The sequence below is a fragment of the Epinephelus lanceolatus genome, chromosome 9 (assembly GCF_041903045.1).
Source record: "Epinephelus lanceolatus isolate andai-2023 chromosome 9, ASM4190304v1, whole genome shotgun sequence".
Taxonomy (NCBI): domain Eukaryota; kingdom Metazoa; phylum Chordata; class Actinopteri; order Perciformes; family Serranidae; genus Epinephelus; species Epinephelus lanceolatus.
In genome coordinates this window covers 29,340,165-29,358,576 of record NC_135742.1, presented here as the reverse complement: position 1 = coordinate 29,358,576, position 18,412 = coordinate 29,340,165, and the positions used below count along the sequence as shown (strand labels likewise).

The 18,412-nt window shown below is 41.3% G+C and overlaps 2 protein-coding genes across 2 annotated transcripts; one reads left to right on the top strand and one right to left on the bottom strand.

Moving 5' to 3' along the window:
- Nucleotides 1-2,177: 2,177 nt before the first annotated feature.
- On the top strand, nucleotides 2,178-8,131 carry klf9 (Kruppel like factor 9). The gene is made up of 2 exons (XM_033620147.2): nucleotides 2,178-2,987; nucleotides 5,965-8,131. The coding sequence occupies exons 1-2, from the start codon at nucleotides 2,582-2,584 to the stop codon at nucleotides 6,243-6,245; spliced, it is 687 nt and encodes a 228-aa protein (XP_033476038.1). The 5' UTR covers nucleotides 2,178-2,581; the 3' UTR covers nucleotides 6,246-8,131.
- Nucleotides 8,132-8,216: 85 nt separating this feature from the next.
- On the bottom strand, nucleotides 8,217-18,046 carry fam219ab (family with sequence similarity 219 member Ab). The gene is made up of 6 exons (XM_033618837.2): nucleotides 17,771-18,046; nucleotides 16,481-16,580; nucleotides 13,468-13,573; nucleotides 12,861-12,941; nucleotides 12,711-12,765; nucleotides 8,217-10,139 (listed from the first exon to the last, which is right to left on the bottom strand). The coding sequence occupies exons 1-6, from the start codon at nucleotides 17,846-17,848 to the stop codon at nucleotides 9,981-9,983; spliced, it is 579 nt and encodes a 192-aa protein (XP_033474728.1). The 5' UTR covers nucleotides 17,849-18,046; the 3' UTR covers nucleotides 8,217-9,980.
- Between the last annotated feature and the right edge of the window lie 366 nt (nucleotides 18,047-18,412).

Sequence of the window (18,412 nt, the reverse complement as noted above, 5' to 3'; positions counted from 1 at the left end):
GCAGTCATAAAGGCAAACCCTAACCACACTCTCCACCAATACATACATGATGCTCATAAAACCTAAAGACCTTTCATGCGTAATGAACTTTAATGTATGTCATTATATAATCTGTGGTTACATTCATGCCTGTAGGGCTTTATGACTATTGTTATTAAACATAACAGTGCACTAACCAAGACCTCTTACTATGAGGATTCATGTATTATAATGTGTTTATGTATGAAAACATATCTACACAGAAATGTGCTTTTCATTTACTCTCATTTGAGACATTAAAATGACAGTGTGACTGTAAACTCTGGGAACTTCACATAAAAACAAAAGACAATGTCTTTGTGAGCAAAATGGAGGATGTGTATTCATTACAGTAACCTACCATCTGACTGTTACAAGGTTACACAGCTAATCTAACCGCACAATTAATTTTCTCATATGTGTCTCTTGATGAGTTTGCAAGACAGACAAAAACTCTATTGTACACTTACATCACAGCCCGATCTCATGCACAGTGTCAAGTGAGGTTACAGTGTCACTGAATAGTTCAAGCGTTTAGCTTTGGGGACAGCTGGGGACAGCACTAATTTAGGATCGCACCATGGATGAAAAACTGGGACGTTTAAAGTGAGATCTGTTCACAGCTGTAATATTATTGGCCACAGTGGCTGTGTTGGATTACATCTAAAAAACTAAACACATATATTTCATTTTATGACACAGATTCATGTGTCATCACCTAAATACTGATATGTCAGCTGTGGTTGGGTGCCAGTGCAGCTGCTAACAAGTGGATATTACCCGGGGATAATATGTCATCAGTATTTTACCACAGTTCTTTTTACCACTAGATAGTGTAATCAGCTTTTACTTAGTTATTTCTCAAAACAGTATTGTAGCCTAACAATAAACCTGAGAATTGTATCATTCCAAAACTATATGGATTCACACTTGTCTTGTGATTAAATGAAAATTCATAATTACTATAACCTTGTTGACCCCAGATAACCATACACAAGGTTACTTATAGTACAAACAACATATATAGATGGGCTGGTGTAACAGCTGCATTATAGTACGCCTCTGCTCTGAACTGCATGTATGGTTTGACCTTCACTGATTGATAACAGCAGAGCAAATAGTTTCGCAGCTGTAGGCGGGACATACAGCACCACCAACAACCACTGGCCTCTTAAGAACACCTATCAGCCAGACATCGCACTGCAGTCTTCACATACGAGGCAACAATAAGCCTTGTACTCAGTGTGGTGTGTGGCCTGTGATGTGATGTTCCGATGCATCTCATTTCTCAGCATGGGAAATGTAAGTTGTAGGAAGTGGTGCAGGATCTGTGTAGCCATGCTCTTAAGCAATCTGCAAGTCTGTGTCCGATTCCGTTGTCTCCCACACTGTGTGTGTCCATTTCGCGCAAATAAGCATGATTTTGCATTATGTTGGCTCGAGATAAAATAAATGCAAATCCACTGGTTCATTCAACAGGAAGTTACTTTACAAATATGGCGAATATGCACTTTTAAATTATATAATAAAAAGACGTTTGCCATTAAGGCCCAGAGGCGTGCCAAGATGAGGTTGTGTCCTCAACAGCTATCCTGTTATGATGTTGCATTCAAGTGTCTATTCAAAGCATGTGTTAAGTATGAGTTATATATGGTAGGAAACGGCAAAATGAGCCTAGTGAGAGGAGTGTCCGTAAGTGAAGAAGTATTTATGCTATGAGTTGCTACGGATTAATTAACTGGACAAAATGTGCACAGTAAATATATTAAATTCTGATGCTGCGTAGTTTATACTATAATCACACAACATAGGCTTTTAAAGTTGTAAGTGTATAAAAATGTTCAGTCAAATATTTCTAAATAGATTTTTTTTGTGTTTTACATACACATATTCACATTTATAAGTACACTGCCATTTAAGCGAAGACCTCAAAATCACTTTTTGACAACGGTTCCCATATTCCCCACTCCCCTCAAGTACATGAAAGCAACATCAGTCTCGTCCCGCCTTCTGTTTAACCCTACCAGTCTGTGATTGGTCTAGTGCGCCATCTATCACCCCTCTGAATGGACAGTTCCAAAAACCAAGTCACATTCTCCCTCAGCCAATCACAGCTCCGCGTTGCGATGACACCGTGGGATTCCGCGAAATTGTTTCTTGGAGTTGAGATAAGTGCTGCTTGCAGTGAAATAGGACAAGTTGACGCATGTGTGGGAGCGCACAGAAAGGAGGAATAAACGCAGACACAGTAGGCTCGGCTCTGTCGGGAAACGGTGCGTGTTATTTTAGCTTGAAGAGAAGAAGCTCCAGAGGGAGAAAGAGAAAGGAAGAGAATCAGAGTGCTATCTTTCCTGTGGGGGGTGTTTATTTATCCACCCTGCAACCTCAACAAGAAAACGCAGCCTTTGCGGAATAGTCACATTGAAGACGACACGTGTCGATGCTTAACCACATGTTTCCTGGGTGGACTGTGGTCTAATTTCTTTATTGTACCCACCCTTTGAGTACATATCTACTTTATTATATATATATTTTCTGTTCTCCAGCCGGAGCTGCTGTAGTGATGTCAGAGGTGGATGTCTCTGCAGACTGTGACCCCAGCCGACCACCGGGGCGAACAGAGGACATGTTGAAAGAGACCCAGGAGAGCAGGACTTTACTGATGGTTGCTATGATTTTACTGGACTTAAACAAATGCAACCCAAACGCGATCAGCCCAGGGGACAGTAAATGTCTCGGAGGCAGCGACGCCGGCACACAGGAGAAGAAGGATGAGCGGGGGAGTTGCCGGTTGAACGCCGGGGACAGCCGGGGCTCGGTGGCACCCAAACAGCCCCGGAGCAAGAGGGCGGCTCCGGCCACAGCGAGGCAGGAGTCTCCTGAGAAGAGACACTGCTGTCCTTTTACAGGCTGTGGGAAGATGTACGGCAAGTCGTCCCACCTCAAAGCGCACCTAAGGGTGCACACCGGTAAGTGGAGGAGGGCTCGATTGTGATGACTACAGCGAAACTGCTCTGCGTCACTCCTGCCTTTATTCCTCATTTCCCACGCATGTTGACATCACTGCTAAAACTTTACTGGCTATTTCAAGAACCCTCAAATATGTAGGAAATATGAGTGACAGACTGATGTCATTATAAAGTCATAATACTGATACGTGATGTGTGATGTTTAACACTCCATGTTGTGTCTGTGTAATGTGACATGACGCGTGTAAGTGAGAGACCACATGTTTCTGCAAATGAATAACAGATTATTGGAAAGGTGGTCCCATGAATTTGTCCCTGCTGGGGGGGTGTGACAGACCCGGCCCAGAGGCTGGCCGGTGAGGGGAGGCTGGTGTGAGAGAGATATGGAGGGTGTGCGTTAATGTGCTGTTGACACGCAGCCAGGAGGCGATCTGGGAACACCGCGTGCCACCGCCCATATTTGTGATGCGAGCTAGATTGTGCAGGTGTGATTATACTGATACATGCCATATCCAAATAATGCCTCTTAATGTTTATTGCTCCTGTTTATTTGCGTTGTCTGATATGTGTTTACATGTATCACGCGTAATGCTATAAATAGCGCGTAACAGTGTAATAAATGTCTTGGCTTATGATTCACATGCAGGTCACTGCGACACTGTTGCCCCCTCATGTTCTTGTCCGGAGATAACCCTCCCTGCACCACCATTTCCTCATACGTCATCTTCCTCCACTCCCCCTCGAGTCGGGTTGTAAACAAGGGCAGACATGCGGTTCAATGGAGCACATGTGGGGGGTGGGGGTGGGGGGTGGGGGTGGGGGGTGGGGGGGGGGGGGGGGGGGTGGGAAGGGGGAGGTGGGGGCAGCCATAGTTTTCTATTCACGAGGCTCTTATCATGACTCACTATTTCTAAATCAATATGTTCTGTTATTGTTCCGAGAAAATGTTGTTTATGCCGGCCTTCCCAAAATTTTGTGAATCCTGTACTCTGTACTTCATCCTCCCACTCCTCCTCCTCTCACGTATTTTGTGTCTCTGTGTCTGTTTGGTCTGTTTTTTTATTCATTGCCTGCCCTCCCTCTGTGAATGGTTACAAATAAAAAAGATGGTTTTGAATTAATGTGAATTAGCTTAGACTAAACAGGTTAGGTGTACCCTGATAAAGGTTACTCTAATGTTTGGTGTGTGTGTGTGTGTGTGTGTGTGTGTGTGTGTGTGTGTGAGTCCTGTAGACCACATGCTTATATGTAACTTGTTTTACCACTTTGATACTTTTGAACTGGTGACATGAGTCAGAAAATTTCCAGAATTATACAACAAAAGATGCATCACTTCTGTCTGGAATCTCTGAGACTCTGCTGTAAAACACAATTATATCACAATGGATCAACATTTAAAGGAAACCAATGACTAATTTTTAGCACATACAGCAGTGGGGTTTGTGGGTCCCTAAAAAATGAGAAAGACAAGCCAATATCAGCAAAACACAGAGGTTAAAGCTGCAGTAGGTAACTTTTATAGAAATAACTTTTTTTTTGTCCTATTTGTTGAAACTGTCAGTATATCCTGACAGTAGTACAGGAGACAGATAATCTGTGGGAAAAAAAATCAGGTTCCTCTGGCTCTTCCTAGTGATCCTCATGGCATTTGCAAGAATCCATAATGCCTGAATGAAAGCAGCCAATCAAAACCAGAAGGAGTCTGTAAAGCAGGATTTATACCTGTGCTCCAGCTCTATGCAGAGCCTATGCCATAGCCTACATGTATGGCCTACGCTGTTGTGAGCATTTGTACATGTGCGGGGGTGTGTCTGTGTCACTGCAGTTACACCTCCAAAACACTAGTTGGCGACAGGGTTTCTGTGAAAACATACAAAACACACATTGAATATGGCTTAATAGCAACAATTTCAAACACAAGTACATAAAGTGGCTTCACTATAACTTGCAGGATTCACAGACAAAGCATTTGTCCTTTGCTGGACACATTTTCCCCTCAAAAACAACATGCTAAGGTTATTAGCACAAGCCTATGGGATTTTACATTGTATAAATTAGCCTAGCCACTAGCCAACTTTTCCTCCATTCATATTAAGCCAGGGACAACAGCAACATTTAGCAAACATATCATTACAAAATTCGGCTCAATTACAGCTCACAAGGTTCACCGACAAAACAACTGTCATACTAAACACGTTTTCCAAAGAAATACAAAATGCTAACATTGTTAGTGCCAGCCTATGGCATTTTACATTGTATAAATTAGCCTAGCGATGAGTGGAGATTTCTTCTTCTCATATGAAACCTGGATAAATCCCAAAGTATAAACTGGAGGTCTGCGCTGTCTCGACATGTAGTTACATTTCCTAGGATGTGCACGTCAGGCAACAGCATACAGTACGGTGTAGGCTCTATGTCAACGCAAAGCCTACACCTGCGCCCAGGCGTTGATTTGATGCAGAAGTATAATCCTGCAGTAACGCATGTCAATCACTGCTTGTGCACAAAGTGGCTGAGAAACAATTACCAGCAATGAAAGATCTTCCCATCCCTGCTTAACCAACAGCAGCATACACGCCAAAGACAAGTAAACAAAATAAGGCTTCTGTGAAATGGAGGGTAAGCTTTTCTTTGACGGTCTTCCTCAGTTTCCTTGTCTTTGCTGTGTGTGCTGTTGTTGGCAGTACAGTGTGTGTGCTAGTAGTGATTGCCATGTGTTAGAGACTCCTCTTAGCTCTGATTGCTTGTCTTTCATTGAGGTGCGGTGGATTCTTGCACCTGCCATTAGGAGCACTAGGAGGAGTCAGAGGAACCTGATTTTTTCACAGAGTATGTGTCACACGGACAGGATATAGTGGCAGTTTCAACAAATGTGATTAAAAGTAACGTTAAGAGTGAAGCTTATTAAATAAATGCAGGCAAAGCAAAGTCCTCAAAAGTGCTTTAATACAAAATTTGTGTGTGTGTGTTTCCTCAGGTGAGCGCCCCTTCGAGTGCACCTGGCCAGACTGCGGCAAAAAGTTCTCCAGATCAGACGAGCTGACGCGTCACTACCGCACACACACGGGCGAGAAGCGCTTCAACTGTCCACTGTGTGACAAGTGCTTCATCAGGAGCGACCACCTGACCAAACATGCCCGACGACACGCAGGCTTCCATCCCAGCATGCTCCAGGGCTCAAGTGTGGCCAAAAGACGCCGCTGCTCCGTGTCCATGTCCTCTTCTGACTCTGGAGACCAAAGCCCCGTTGGGGTGTGAGACACACCCGCAATACTGTACATATATGTATACATAAAGGTACATGCAATAGATACAAAGGCTTAAACAAACATAGACACGCCCTTACGTGTAAAGGCGTGTGCATCTTGACACAAATCCCATGAGATCAATCAACTCAACCAGTCAGACCACTACTTAAAAAGTCTTCTATGCATGTAACATTGTGTAACAGCAAACAGAAACATACGTCTGAACCTGAGTGTAATCAAACTAGAACTAGACCCCTCTTATTCCCGCAGGTGGTTGGTATTTATTGAGGGTTAATCAGGGTCTGTCACACAGGTTCTACTTGCTTTTCCATTTGTAATTAATTTACTTTGTGTTGTGTGAGTTGTTTTTTTTTCCCTGGAAGAGACTGTAATCCAAGAGGCATTCATGTACATGTATAGTTTCCATTAACACTACATGTGTTTACTTTGCATCCCGATTTTTATTTGCAGGATAAGATATTCCTAGTGGGTTAGGACGTTTTGGGAATAGTCCTTTAGTAAGTTTTATTGTTTCATATACACACTCACACTTGTACAGTCACTCTCCAGTCCAGGACAAGGCGAATGTACAGTATAGCAGTATTATCATGTAAATAGATTCAACAGATTCACTTCCAGATGGTTGATATACTCAGTACACTGTAGTCAATTGTTATTAGAGAGGAATAAGACAAAGCTATAATATAGAGAAGTGCAGCGCTTGGGTATTTAATTTCATATATTTGGCTATGGACATAGTGAATGAGGCTTAATGTGAGCTTGTAGGTATAGTTTGTTTGTACAGATTGTTTCCTGTGTTGAAACATAAATGTTGTCACATCACGATAATGTTGCAATTAATTGCACCAAAGTACTGTAGCAGGACTTTGGCAAGACCATAGCAAACCTCACGGGGAAAATACATTTCAACATCGCTTTTTCAGGCTCAGATTCTGCCAGGAAAACACAACAGGGTATAAAGCCTTTAAAAAGGTAAAGTTGCAGACTTTACTTTTTCACTTGCAGTTGATGCTAAGACCACGATGATTCACATCCAGTTTGTGAACTGTAAACAAGGAGGTCTGTGCCTTTTGAAGGGATTTTGTAGCAGAGAGGAATTTCTACATTTTCAACTACCTGAATGAACATTGTCAGATTCTTTAAGTTGATATTCAGCGATACTTTGAATATCAATGACTGTCTCTTACGCCAACAGTGCCAGTTGCTGTACATTTAAACTAACTTTTGTTTACTGTGTAAGTGGACTGCATTTTATCAGGGAATAATGTTGGTCATTTCAGTCAATGTTGCACCCTCTGGTGGTGACACGGAAGCACAACATTTCTCATAACAATACGTCATCAAACGTTTTTTTTTTATTTTCTGAGCTAGCCTTTTGCAATACTAGCATTTTGAGGCAGGTTCTGTTGATCAGTTTGTGAATCAATCAATTCCATCATGTAGCATGTTTGTATGTTTGTTTGGTACAGTGTCTTTTTTATTTGTCTGGTAATCTTTTGTAATAATACTAACGAGGTGAGAGGTCTTATTCGTCCACTACAGGAGCCAGAAACATTGATGTCATTAGTTTTCTTTTTATACTTGCCACTTTTAATGCATTCAAACATCCAGATAGTGTGTAAAGTTAGGTGTAGTTAACCTTGTAGGACTCAAAGTACATACATTTGTAAAAGAAATAAATGCTGTTTTTCTTTCGTGGCATTATGACAACTGTGATTAGATGTTGGTGCCTTTCAGGTTGAAGCCCTTTTACTTCTGATGCTACTGTACTGTAATCAGGGACTGTCAACGCAGACCCAATGTTATCGCAATATACATAGCTGTAATAATTACTGCTCAAGAAGTTTTAACATTAAAATTATTTTTCTTTCTAAATATTTGTTTGGCATATCATCACACAACCATGTCAGACACTGTCAGAGAAGGTGTAACAACACAAACAGTAAGGCAGAACAGGAAGTGCTCCATTAGCTTTGTGTTTATTTATTGTTTTCATACACCGCACATAACAATGACATTGTTAAATACTGTAATGGAAGTGTTTACATTACAAGAAAATCATTTAAAAAAGGAAAACCAAAGAAAAACAATTATCACCCGTGTCTATGTAAAAAAAAAAGAAAAAAAAAAGCAGAACTTCATAGACGGCAAAATGCTCTTCAAATAAACTAAATGATCAAGATGGTAATAAATACACACATCTTTTAAACTTCTCTGTACTTAAGGCATACTCTAACTGCAAATTATCAACTGATTTTTAAGGGAGGGAGGGAGTCATAAATGAAGGGGATTAGTGCTCCAAGTCAGTGATCCTCGATGTTGCAATTACAAATCATTTTCCAACCTATTAGTCAAAAGAGACAAATAGATGCCACCTCACTCTTTATGTCTATGTGTGTGTGTGTGTGTGTGTGTGTGTGTGTGTGTGTGTGCATGCCTGTGAAGGATGAAAAAGGGTGAATCTTCCTGCTGTCTGAACCTGTGTGCTCGCATGATGGTGCATGTTGTGAAAACAGAAATGGGAAGGAAGGAGTGTGCGGCGACCAAGAAAAGATACAGTGGAGCGGGGCAACATAACAGTGTGCGCTGAAAGATCTAAAGGCCTCCCGCCGTCCCTTTGGGTTTGATATTGTGAATCTATCGTGAGCATCATGTGTTGGAGGGTCGCTTCAACGATATGTAATCTTCCCTTTTGACACAGTTCATTTCAGATAAGACACTGTCACTGCTATGCAGGAAAGATTACACAGATATGGGCCCTAAAATATATTAAAAAAACACAATAAAAATGTGCAAATTCAAAACAATACAAGTCAAGCTAGTGCCGCAACAGCTGGCACGTGATTGCACAATGAAAATAGGGCAGAAATCAAATGTGCAACAAGCTGATTCCTTATTATTTTCCATTCAGTTATTCAGTCCAGTGCTCTTCATGCAGTTTGTTCCTCAGCCATTCATGTTCATACATTCATCCCTTAACTCCGTACTCAAACATTGCAAGCCAGTAAGGCAAAAAAAAAAAAAAAAAAAAAAAAAGCAAAAGTGTTAAGGGTGGTGTGAATGAGTGAAACGACCTGGCCTGTGCTACATAACAACCCTGTACAGTACAGTGAATACGGTACCAGATATCCTCTATTTGGACACTGACACCACAGCCCACACTTTTAAAATATCGCCATGTCAACACATACAATCATACTTATCCGTCAGGTTTAAAAAAAGAATTATAAAAAAAATAAATAAAAGGAACTACAAAAATGCAAAAACGCAACCCAGATTCCAGTAAGTTAAGCAGTACAGTTGAGTCAGCAGTTATGATGTTTCTTATTCTTCAGGGAAATGGAGTTCATTAGAGCATTAATTTATAGCATCAATTTACCGTCTGTTTACTGCCTGCTAATATGTTACATCATGTTCACCAGGAGAAGGGCTCTCAAACACAAGTGCACGTCCTACCATAGGAGGAAACCACCACTTTTACTCATATTTTAAATACATATTGAATTTTTTTCAAATGTGTCCCTTCTCCTGGATTTTAAACCAAACACTCTATATGTTAATTTGATTATTTCTCATTGTCATTATCATCATAGCACTGTCATTACAATACTCTACCAATGCTTCACTGTCACCACTGTGGCGGCGAAGTAAACTCACAGCAGATGAAGATTGGGGGTTATATTGTGTGGATCGGGGGAAAGGGCATGAGGTCAGAGGGGTGGGGTTACTGTATTTGACAGGTGGTGGAGGAGGTTGCCTGGCAGCACATGCAGGTGGGGTTGACTGATTTGGGCGGGATCAGATCCAGGTCCTCGTCGTCAGGGATCTCGTCTAGGCGGTAACCATCTTTCAGCAGCTGGATGTTCAGATCCTGATTGATTTGCTGGAGAGAGGAGGATAGACAGAGGAGGGTGATGGGTTTGAATAGTGTTTCCCAACCCCAGGGCTGCTGACTGCTGGGCCACTTCCTGTTACTCCCACCATAACTGGTTTTAAATTAAAGTAGGTCATTAGATTATCAGTCCATCACTAGTTACTCGATCTGCATGTGGTTTGCAGAGTTATTCTGCCAGAACTGAACCCAACAAGTCCAGACATTTTGACATTAGTCAAATAAAATGTATGAAGAAATTTCTCTGCGCTGATCATCTGCTTACACGCCTGTCACGTGCTGTAGGAAGATACACAATGCCCACTGGGGACAAAGCTGAGCTAATTGGTCCATTATTGTGTGGTCATTATTTTGAGGACTTTATATCATTCTGTAGCTTCATAGTAGTGAAGCTCAGCAATGTACTGTTGTGAACGCCAGGTTAGTTTGAGTGCAGAAGTCACATAATAAGACTAACTTAGAAACCAATTGAGGTAGCAGTAGACCAGCAACTCCTGTGTTCTGTGAGGTAAAATTACTGTTTTTGAGCCTGTTTACTTCAAAGAGAGCAATATAACAGCTTCAGTTTTCAGACAGAAAAGGCTGCCCGACGGCAGGGTAAAGCAACAATATACCACTTAATATGAATAAGTCTTGTTCAAAAAATGCAAACTAAGCCTTTCAGTTCTTACTTAAAGTCCACTCTAACTTCTATAACACTGCTTTCTGCTGATTGTTGAGTGGGTGTTTCCATTTGAAAAACTTAGAAAAGAACGCACGTGAACCTGCCCTTAAAATTAACCTGGTGAGCTAGTAGTCAAACGTGGATGAAATTTATCAATAATAAAACTTCAGGTTCTGGTTGAAATTGGGTCTCAAATTTTTCAGTACAAGTCAGAATACATCAAGTCGGGTCCAGTTTTAGGTCCCAACTGTAGTAGTGGCTTCCTGTCACTGTGTAACAAGCTTGCTAACATGACTTTAAAACAAAAGAACATTGACAATTTAAAAGACCTTGTACAAATAGTTGAGATGGTTGGATGAGAAGATCGATACTACTCTTATGTTTGTACTATAAATATGATGCTATAGCCAGCAGCTGGTTAGCTTAGCTAAAAGACTGGAAACAGGGAAACAGTTGGCCTGGCTCTGTCCAAAGGTAACAAACTCTGTGTACCAACACGTTTATAACTTAGTAATTCACAAGTTATATTTTCTTTGCTTAATCCATGCAAAAAACAGAGGTGTGTTACTGTCAGTTTAATGTTTTACAGGAGGGTTTGTGCCAACAAGCACATTATTCTTCTGACTTAACCAGATTTATACAATAGTCAACTTTTAAATCTCATTTTTCTGAGCTCTTGACTTTGGCTGGATAAAATTTACAGTGGTAACCATGGTAAATAAAATTAGGGCACTTTCACAGATGGCTGTAAGGATCATCACTTGGTGTTTTGTCACGAACGTGATGACTAATGTCATGCTGTGATTTTTTTTTTTTTTTTTACCATTATTTGTATTAGCTGTCTAGTCTATTGTAGATAGACTGGACTGTTCTGTCCTGCTTAAACAACAACCACTATTCCATACTTTGTCAGCTACAGTACAAGCTTACTGTTAAAGAGCTTTAAAGAGCTTGCAGAAAGGAAGAGGGGACAGTGGCCAAACTGGGTTACAACATGAACTGTGTATTAGCTGATTATTTCAACATGGTAGCAATAAGATCTGAAAACTTGTGGTGTTCATATAACAAATAATATATCCACAACCCTTCAGAGACAGACGTCAGCAACAGCATATGGATGGAGACGGTGGAAACGAGTATTCCTCTGGGGAATAAATCTGATGATGTGTTTGTGATTTGCACTTAAATTGGCAGCAGCTTTGAAAACAGGATTTCCAGGAGCAGACACCCAGTGATGACATTTCATTTGTTTCCCGCTCTGTGTCTCATGCACATTTGTGTGCAGGTGCATCTGCAATGTAATGATGCCCTTGTAGCGAGCACACACGCCTACAGAATTAACATGGATGAGCAGGATGGATATAAATGGGTTTGCTTTGAGACTGGCTTATAAAGGCCCCGCTCCTGGCCTTCTGACAATCATATAAAATGGAGGGAAGGAGGCGAGGGAGGGAAGTGAATGAGAGAGTAATGTAAGGTAAAGAAGCAGATATTTGCTCCATCACATATTAGGGCTGCCACGATTAGTCGACTAATTGATGACTAATCGACTATTAAAATAATCTGTGACTATTTTAGTAGTCGACTAATCGGTTTGAGTCATTTTTCATAGAAAAGTACTATAAAAGTACCCGAAAATACTCTTGTTGCAGCTTCTTACGTTCAAATATTGGCAGCTTTACACACTCTCCCGTGACAGTGAACTAAAACCCTTTGGCGTGAGTATGAAACAAGACATTAGATGACGTAATTTTGGGGTTTGGGCGAGACAGACCGACATTTTTCAACATTTTAACACATTTTTCGATGAAATGATTAGTCAACTAATCGAGGAAATAATCGACAGATTAGTCGACAATGAAAATAATCATTAGTGGCAGCCCTATCACATATCTCACCTCGGCAGAGGAGTATCCCGACGATGAGTATCTAGACATATCAAAGTCATCATCACTGAAACAAACAAAAACCACAAGTTAGCTTATCATTTCTGTTCTTATGTGTCAAGTAGTGTATTAATGTGTGCGTTTGTGTGTGTGTGCGCTCACCTGTCTGTGTCTAGGGCCACCAGGGGCTTCTCATCTGGGCTCTGGTCTAAAGACGAATAGCCTTTATTTGGCACTACCAACCTACGGGGAGGGAACAGAGAAGAAATGATCAGAGGAGCTGAAAATGGGTGTAACAGAAGATAACAGGAAAAGGTAGGGGAGGGAAAATAGATTCACAAACAGGAAGGGGTGAGTAACACTGGCGGAGATGCTGAAAGAAAAGGAAGGCGGGTCTGGAAGCCACATCACAGCTGAACTACAGTAACAACAGAAGCATGAAGGAGGTCTGATTTCTAATTTGGACATCTTACAAACCCTAAATCAATAAAACTACTCTCTTGCCAGCCCCACTGACAGACAGAGATAATGAACATGAGACTACAATCCATCTTGTCAAGCCCGTGAAAACACGTTTCTAATTTTACTCATATAATCTATATTCAGCGCACTATGACGTAAGACAAACAGAATCAGTTGACAATTTATTGGTGATGCTGCATGTGTGTGAAACAAATACTGGAATTTATTATAAAATAGAATTTATTTTAAGTTGTACTCTTTCTCATTTTCCCCACTAACCTCTCAGGCCTCAGCGCTCATGTCTTACCGTGTTCTGGCCATGACATTGTTCTTCTTAGGCTGCTGGTTGACTGGACTACCTACAGCATTGCCGTTCTTCAATGAGCCCTTCCTAGCCAACTCTCTCTGTTTCTCTGCACAAGAAACACACACACAGGAAATCACACACCAGCTCAGCTCCAAAATGACACACAAACTGCACAAAAAAGTGATGCATTAAAGTTGAACCAATGTCATCAACTTCTAAGAGAAGAATTAAATGCTGCAGTTTGCTTATTATGGGTCTCCTTAAAGTTTCATGTAGGAACTTTTTTATTTCTACCAAACTACACCCACTAACTGTATCACCACGCAGAAGGAAGAATGCATCTACTCATGGACAAGAGGCTCTTGCTCATGACAGAGATGCTCACAAGATGACATCCTCCTCAGCTGAGCTTTGAGGTGAGCTAGCTCAGTTACTAGTCGTAGATGCACGCTTTTGTCTGTTTAGTGATACAGTTGGCAGGTGTAGTTTGGTAGAAAGAAAATAGTTCCTATATGAAACTGCTCACAACAAGGTCTAAGGATTATCTTTAGTAACCAGGTCATGATTTCCAGAAAAGAGACATTGCTGTTCAATTTTTCAAATGTATTTTTAGTGCTTTGAGCACCACAAGCCATCTAGTTCCATTATACTGAAGAGGAGGCAGACATCTCTACAGCTGATATTTCCAACACTTCACAACTCACACAAACACACAATCATCAGGTGTGATGATTGTGTGAAGCTAAAGGAACTGGACTGAATTCTACTTGACTGTGACATCTTTTCTTTCTGAATATGATGACAAACTCAAGGCTTTGCAGCACAGTGCAAGACATGACATCAGGGTAGATCAGCTTCTGTTTACTGGAGGGATTTTTCTCAGTGGTCATCTGACCGGGAAGTGATGGTCACACTGCTGATGAGGCTGAGGGGGTTGTTTAATTTAGGTAATACAATACATTACAAAATCTACAAAGCATGACACAATACATTTAGAGACAAAAGACTCCTCATGTGACATCAAACACTCTCGCCTCCCTTTTCTCCCTGCTTTGATTTTCACAACTGGTCAGGTGACAAATAAATAACCAATGCTTTATATCTATTCTGAACCAGCACTGAACTTAAGTTGAAAGATTCGTGACACTGGAAAATGTTGTATCTAATTTAGACTGTGCCACCAGTTAATGGCATTACACTTTTAATCCAAATTAGTTTTAAAAGGCCATCAACTGTAGATTAGCACCTCGGGGTCACAAAGGCAAAGAGACTGGTTAAACAAGCATGTGTGATTAAAGGAATATGCTCCAAATGTGTTTTATAGACAGGACATTTTATGACAGTGTTAACATGCCATAAAAAGACAGAACAACAGAAGACAATGAAATACAAGTGCAGCCATCATTGTGGTTACACGTTCAACAAGTACGTTAGATGTGGAATGAAATGAATCTCTACAGCAGCTTAGTTGCATTTTAATAAGGACCATATTCATGCATTTCTCTCACTCATAGTTAACTCCTCCTAAATATTTTTGCTGTTTTTAAGCTGATAACGTTTATGAAAATAACTTTTTTGCCATATTTACTGAAACTGTCACTACATTCACACAGTGGTACATGAGACTGATAAATCTGTGAAAAAACCCTTGTCCCTCCTCCTCATAGTGCTCATAGGCATTTGCTAGAAGCTACCACCACTGTTGGAAAACAACCAATCAGAGCCAAGGAGTCTCTCATGCAGCTGTCAGTCATGTCAATCACTGCTCCTGAACTGTGGTCAAACTACCAAACTAAGCAGCGCTGATCAAATAAGAAAGCTTGCTCCAGCCAGTGGGCAGTGCTTGCCGGGTCACAAACTTTCTCATTTTACAGCTAAACAGTACACTAAAATATGTTGCTGAAAATACTTGAGGTGAGAAATAGGCAATTCAGTAACAAAATCTTGATTTATTTGTGATAAGCATTGCCTAGTGTGGCATTTTGCCCGCAGTTGATGAGCAGCGGTTGACATGATTGACAGCTGTGTTAGAGACCCCTCAACTCTGACTGGTTGTTTTCATTCATGTGAGGAGGATTCTTGCAAATGTCATTAGAACTTTAAGAAGAGGCAGAGAAACATGATGTATTTCCCAGATCATCTCTCTCATGTACCGCTGTGTGGATGTAGTGACAGTTTCAGCAAATGTGACAAAAAGTTATTTTTTATAAAAGTTACCAACAACAGCTTTAAGGCTAAGGAAAGTATAACGGTAGTAATAAAAAAGAAAGAAAGAGATGCTGCTGCTCACGACTGGACTCTGTCCAAGGTGCTGAAATGAGCCTTAAAGGACCTGTGGCATTTCATAAACATTAGAGACTAAAGTTCCCAGACATTAAACAGACCACAGGGGCTAATATTTTTTGCCATGGATATCCATTCATAAGCTTAGCAATGCAGTAAAGTAGGAGCTGAAAACATTTAGTCTATGTAGTATACACTGTGATAATCAGTTCATTGTTTGAGTTACTTTCCAGGCAAAAATGCCAAACCACCGCTCATTACAGCGAGGATTTATTGCTTTTCACTGTTAAACATTGGTCTCAATTAAATTCTTTTTGGGGTATGGGACAGTTGTTTAGAAAAAAAAAGCAATTTGAAGGAATCACGTTGAGCTCTGGGAACATGTAAAAGCTCTCTACAGTTTTCTACATATAGATAATCTGAAATGAATGAATATGGTACTTTTTACCGATAACTGAGCTGAGTACAAACAATAAGTAAATCACAGCATATCACCACATTGTTGGGTTTTCTTGTGATAGTAAAGCTCTTTGAAAATTCACTGCTCAGATGCCATCACCTTACAGAAAAATAATACTGCAACAAGTCTCTTCCTCGTCTAGAGATGAAGCTACACCTGCACATAACAGCAGGTGACTCTTTCCAGGCCTTTAAATATACACATGATTACAGGATATGCAGATTCCCACAGGCAGATACTTGGCCTACAAACACCGTAGCTCTTCCTCACCTATTTTCATCTGCAGGGGTGACGGCTTGTAGTTGATGGTGACAGGTTCCCCCTCTCTGGTGTCGGAGTCCGCCTCTGAGGCCGTGGACGAGGCCGGGTCCTGGAGACAAACGACAGGACGGCGTGGACAGAAAGATGAGCAGAAATGTGCATTACTGAGGCATGAGTGAATAATTGATGCCTTTTTGTTATGCATAATGCACCCTACTATGTCCAGGCAATGTGAAAAAAAAAACAGATCATAAATAGATAAAACATGTGAGGAAGAATCCCGCTCTTTTTAATGAACACCTGTGTATGAAGCATTATACAGATGGCTTGTTTAAAAAATAATTACACCTACATACTTATACTTCTGGATAACTAGATAAAGTAAACCTGTATAGGTAGGTTTTGGCATAGCTACTTCCATCTCATGGTGAATGTAAAATGCTGAACTTAAAGTGATCCCTGGTTTGTTCTAGGAGGAGTCCTGGAAGTCCCTGGATCTAATTTTGGGAAACAGAGATTCACATCTTATACCCACAGGTCACAGCAACGGAGAAAAAAGACCCTATTAATCAGTGGCCACATGACGCACGGGTATGAATGGAAGCACGGGGCCGCCTGGAGACAGCTGCAGGTCAGACTGCTTTGGGTCTAGTCTGGCTCTCTAGCGTCCCCGGCCGTGGGCAGGAGAGGCCGCCCTGCAGGCTGCAGTAACCCAGGGCCCCGCTACAGGCCACGGAGCGCATCATTTACACTGATTTTCTTTTATATTATTTTCATCTACAGATAGTGCTTTCACGGTACATACAAGCACGTATCTGTGATTAATAACCGCTCAGTAATCCCGTCAAGACGACACTAGTGGCGTTTAGCCGGAGCAACTTGCTGCATGGATGCTGAGGATGTAGCAGCAGCAGCAGCAACAGCAGCGTTGGGATGGGATGCTTGTTTTCGCCAGACATGACGGATGCTGCTCACTACGCAGCAGACCGGACGCTGCTTGCATTACACACAGAAACAAAACCGTCTGTCTACGAGCAAATCAATTATCCTCTGACACGCTGCACTGTCGTTTTAACCTTTTACTGTGGCAGAAAAAACTTGCTGAAAATGCTAAACGGCACATCAGCCAATATTACGCATGGCAGGTGATGGATCTGTCGGGATCCCTCAGCGTAACATTATGAATGGAAGGCCTCAGACATTAAACACCCCAGATAAACATTGACACACAAATAGAAACAAACAACAAAACACTGATTTATTATCTCCGATTGATAACAGCCTACAAATGTGACTTACCAGCGGCTGCATCTCAGCCTGCATCTCCGCCTCCTGCACGGCACTGGGCACTTGAAATCTATCTATTTCTTCCATCATCTTGGCAGCGCGCCTCTTTCCTCCCTGCTCCTGGAAACTAACTGTGGGTTAAGTGATCTCTCCGACGAGTTCTCGACGAGATAGTGGGTGATCTCAGATTTGTAACAATCTCTGTAGTTCTCCGGTGGCGAGCTTCATCCCAGCAGGCAGTATGTCGACGGTGGTGTGACCAGCTGGGTGACGGTGACTCCACCACCCACTTCCGGGTAGGGTATCCCAAGCTGGGGTCCGGGGACCCAGAAGGGGACTTTTTGAGAGGTCCAAGGTGGTCCCCAGCAAAGTGAGGCACAGACAGTGATAGACAGTAACTCAGCGACTGTAGCCTACTTAAATACAGTTTTGAGATGCTTGTACTTGACTTATATATAATACTTTCTACTTTTACTACATAAATATTGGTTCTTTTACTCCACAACATTCAACATATAACTTTAGTCAAAGTAAGTACTTTGCAGATTGTGATTATTATACAAAACAATTAACAGATAAATGATGATGACTTATTGAATATCAAGATAAGACTCACAAGCTTCCCAGCTAAATGTAAAATAACCAATATTAGAC